At 48.6% G+C, this 3,621-nt stretch overlaps 1 protein-coding gene across 1 annotated transcript; it reads right to left on the minus strand.

The window, feature by feature from the left end:
* Window positions 1–1,247: 1,247 nt before the first annotated feature.
* On the minus strand, window positions 1,248–2,647 carry LOC106944052 (protein asteroid homolog 1-like; the record flags this gene model as incomplete). Its single annotated transcript, XM_015027317.1, has 1 exon — window positions 1,248–2,647. A coding segment is annotated over one exon (948 nt), but the record flags the coding sequence as incomplete, so codon positions are not given.
* Window positions 2,648–3,621: the final 974 nt, after the last annotated feature.

Consider the following 3,621-nt stretch of genomic DNA (forward strand, 5'->3'; position numbering starts at 1 on the left):
CCCTAAATCTCGTCAGCGACAATAGGCGAGAGCGGTCCATGAGGGTCTATTCTTATATTGTGTCTATGGTCACCAGGACCTTATAAAAACCAGCCACTGTGGATCGAGGACCAGTGGTGAGTGTCGTCAGAATCAGGCCTGCAACGGGGGTTTGAATGACTATAATGCCGGCTTTTATTTGTTTTATTTTATGGTGGGCCCACTAATTAAAAACTGTCATTTATTTTAAATGTATTTTGTTCAGACTAAAGGACTCTTATGTGTTCGGGACTGTTCAGAATAAGTCAGTGTAGAACTCTATAAGCGTTTGAAAGACAGGGAAAGTCCCCATTTCTGAACCAGGTATTTGTCAAAGCCTGTTGTATTTTTATTTGTATTTTCCTGGTTAGTAGGAGGTTAAAGAACAAACAGTTTAGGCTCTATTCATTCAGGCAGACATAAGGTCTGCTGGTGACCATATTCAGTATGTTTTCACATCTGGTCTACTTTAATTTGCATTCTGAAGTTTGGTAAATAAAAGCTTTGCCTTTATAAAGTCTCCTTATTCATGGGTCAGACATCTGCAGTTAACTAAGTTGAATGCTTTATAACAGTGGTTCATGGGAAATGTAGTGAAACCAGTTTCTTGGGGTGTAACCGTAAATAGAACCCAGATCTAGCCTTAGACACCAGAAAGCGCTACATCTGAAAATCGTTTCAGAGCTTTAATATTCTGTCCCTTAGTGGTCTCTGCACGGCCCTGGTCTTCGTATTTGCGCAGCAGCAGCTTGTTCTGCGTCCCACCGCCGTGAAACGACGCAGCCGACAGAAATACGGAGACTTGTTGAGGACAGCTGTTGCCATGGAAACATATTTTATTCCTAAATGATTCAGTTTCCACCTGTTAAAGTCTCTCCGCCTCTTGCAGCGCTAGGATAGCTTAAAGTTTCACATCCTGCGCGGCGTTACGCTGCTTTTAGCAGTGCTGCCTTCAATGAGTGTGGGAAATTTCGGTATCAAAGAGCCATGAAGAGCCGCAGGTTTGCCACCCTTGGACTAGACCCCTGCTTAAGTCCAACCCCCGCTGCCAGTCAGGACACATAGAGGCGGTTGTGACGGACATCTGGGTGTCCACCTGACTGGTCAGCAACATTTGACCTTCAACAAGGGACAGAGCGGTCTACACCGAGAGGATTTGAGTTTTCTGTTTATAGGTGTGTCTTGTTCCATGACTACCCTCCCTGTGTATTTAGGTCCACCTGTTGTCTTTGTGTAGCTGTCCGTCTGCAGCCTGGCCCGCTGGTTCCCTGTGCTGCCTGTGAATTCTGGATTTTGTTTTCCTGCCTCCATTATGACGTCACCCTGGGCCTGTTGCGTTTATTCCTCACCACCTCAACTGCTCAACTTCATGACATGCTTTCTTTGCCAGCTCACAGTGTGCTGTGAGTCGGTCTACATGCTGTAAAGTCAGGTCTGTGCTGAAAGTGATGAGTTCTGTTGTCTGCTTGGGTGGCAGAAGCGACTGGACAGCAGGGCCGATTCGGTCATCGGAGTCTGGACCCGGAATGAGCGTCCCACCCTGGAGCCGCCCGCCCTTCACTCAGCGTCTGGCTGATCGCACTGGATTTCACATCTGGTCATTTCTAACATATTTAGTTTTTATTTTATGTGTATTTTTATTATGTTTCAGCTTCTGGACAAACTAATTTCCTTGCTAGGATCAAAAAAGTATCTTGAACAGAAATACGGAGTTCGTCACCTGCTCCAGTGCTGGGAACTCAGGCGGCGCTCCATGAAGGAAGAAGCGGCTCAGAGCGCTCCGACCCAGCTGGTACTCCTCCATCCCCAGACGCAGGTTCTGGAGGAGCTCCTGCTTGTCCCCGCTCAGGTCCCCCATCAGGCCCAGTGCTTCCTCCAGGACCTCCAGGGGCTCCCGGGACTCCTGGAGCCCCTTCAGCCAGCAGAGCAGCCCCTCCAGGCGGCTGCAGGCCTCTGTGCCGGTACCGGCGTGGACGAACCGAGTCCAGTCGATCCCTCTCAGCTTCACGTAGTCGTTACCCGCCAAGGCGGCGAAGGTTGGCAGGAGCTGGCGCCGGAGTCCGAAGAAGCTGCAGAAGCTGGAGGTGCAGTACCTCCTGCAGCAGATGGAGCTCTGAGAGCCGCTCTGCCTCACCTCCCGCCAGAGGAAGTGGCTGATGGGCAGAAACCCCGCCGGCAGGTCGAAGACGAAGAAGTCGCTGTCGTTGGACAGAACCGGGCAGCACCATTCTGATGCCAGCGCTGCTATCTCCTGGTCAGCTTCTGCAAAACACTGGGCCAGCGGAACCTGCAGCCGGGCCAGCGTCTGTATGAAGACCACCTGGGCCATTCGGGGGAGGATGTGCATCGTTGTACCGCTGACCGCTGCTTCATGAGCTTTCCGGATCCGGTCCTCGCGCCGCTTTGTTACCGTTTCCAACTTTTTGTCTGTGACATCAGAACCTCCATCCAGAACCACGTAGGGAGTGATGTCACAGGACCTGAGAGCTGCGATGAAAGTCTCAATCACAGTCCTGTAGGCGGCGTACTCCCCACCGTGGTTCTGATCCAGACCTGAAACGAACCACAGAACAGGGAGATTGGACCGCTGAGCGGTGATGGTTTCATTAAGAGGAGAGTGAAGCCATGTCTGCAGTGTGTGGTGGTGGCAGTGTTATGGTCTGGGCTGCTTTGGGTCAAAGTACACCAGAACATCCTGATCTGAACGGGTCAGGAAGAACTGAGCAATCGGCCGTGACCGCCAGGCCCTGCAGGGAACCGGGTTGTGTTCTGGTAGAAAGATGAAGCTGGTAGAAACCTCATCAGGATGTGACCAGATGAACGATGCTGATTAAAACTGGAGCCATTTTGTTCAAGAGCAAATGAAGGTTTTTTGGGCAGTTTGCCACCTTAAGATCATAAACACACAGCGTGTCAATGAAACGATTTATTTCTTGAAAAAATGTGTTTCTACCAGGATAATGTATTTAGTTCTTTTGAGACTTGTGTAAAATGATTGTATTTCAGTGTGTATGGTTGCCTGTGTTGCCCTGCGACAGACTGGCGACCTGTCCAGGTGACCCAGGTGACCCAGGTGACCCAGGTGACCCCGCCTCTCACCCCAAACGTTAGCTGGAGAGGCACCAGCACCTCCCGACCCACTAAGGGACGAGGGGGTAAGAAAATGGATGGATGATTGTATTTCATTTCGTCTCAAACTATTTTTATGAGATTTGAGTGAATGAACAGAGCGACATGCAGCAGCCTGGTGCCTCCTGTGGCTGTCAAGGTATTTTGTAGTAATAATATTTTGTGAATTTATCAGTTATGGTGTTCTAATTACTTTATATTTTAATTTAGAGTGGACAAGACAAAGATTAAAGACCTGCGAAGTGGCAGCCGGCCACCAGCTGACCTTTGTTAAATATATCTGTATCTAAAGTTTCGTCTTTTATTTCTATAGTTTTCACGGCGTTTAATAAAGGAAGCCGTGTGTCACTTATGATGTCTAGTTAATGTGTTACCATAGTTACTATGAAAAAGTAACTTCATTACTTGATGAAAAATCCATCAGCTGGAAAATGTTGATCAAGGAAAAAGAGGAAAGCAACAATAAATGTTAAA

The sequence above is a fragment of the Poecilia latipinna genome, unplaced genomic scaffold, assembly GCF_001443285.1.
Source record: "Poecilia latipinna isolate Pla-1442-1.1 unplaced genomic scaffold, P_latipinna-1.0 Scaffold6731, whole genome shotgun sequence".
Taxonomy (NCBI): Eukaryota; Metazoa; Chordata; class Actinopteri; order Cyprinodontiformes; family Poeciliidae; genus Poecilia; species Poecilia latipinna.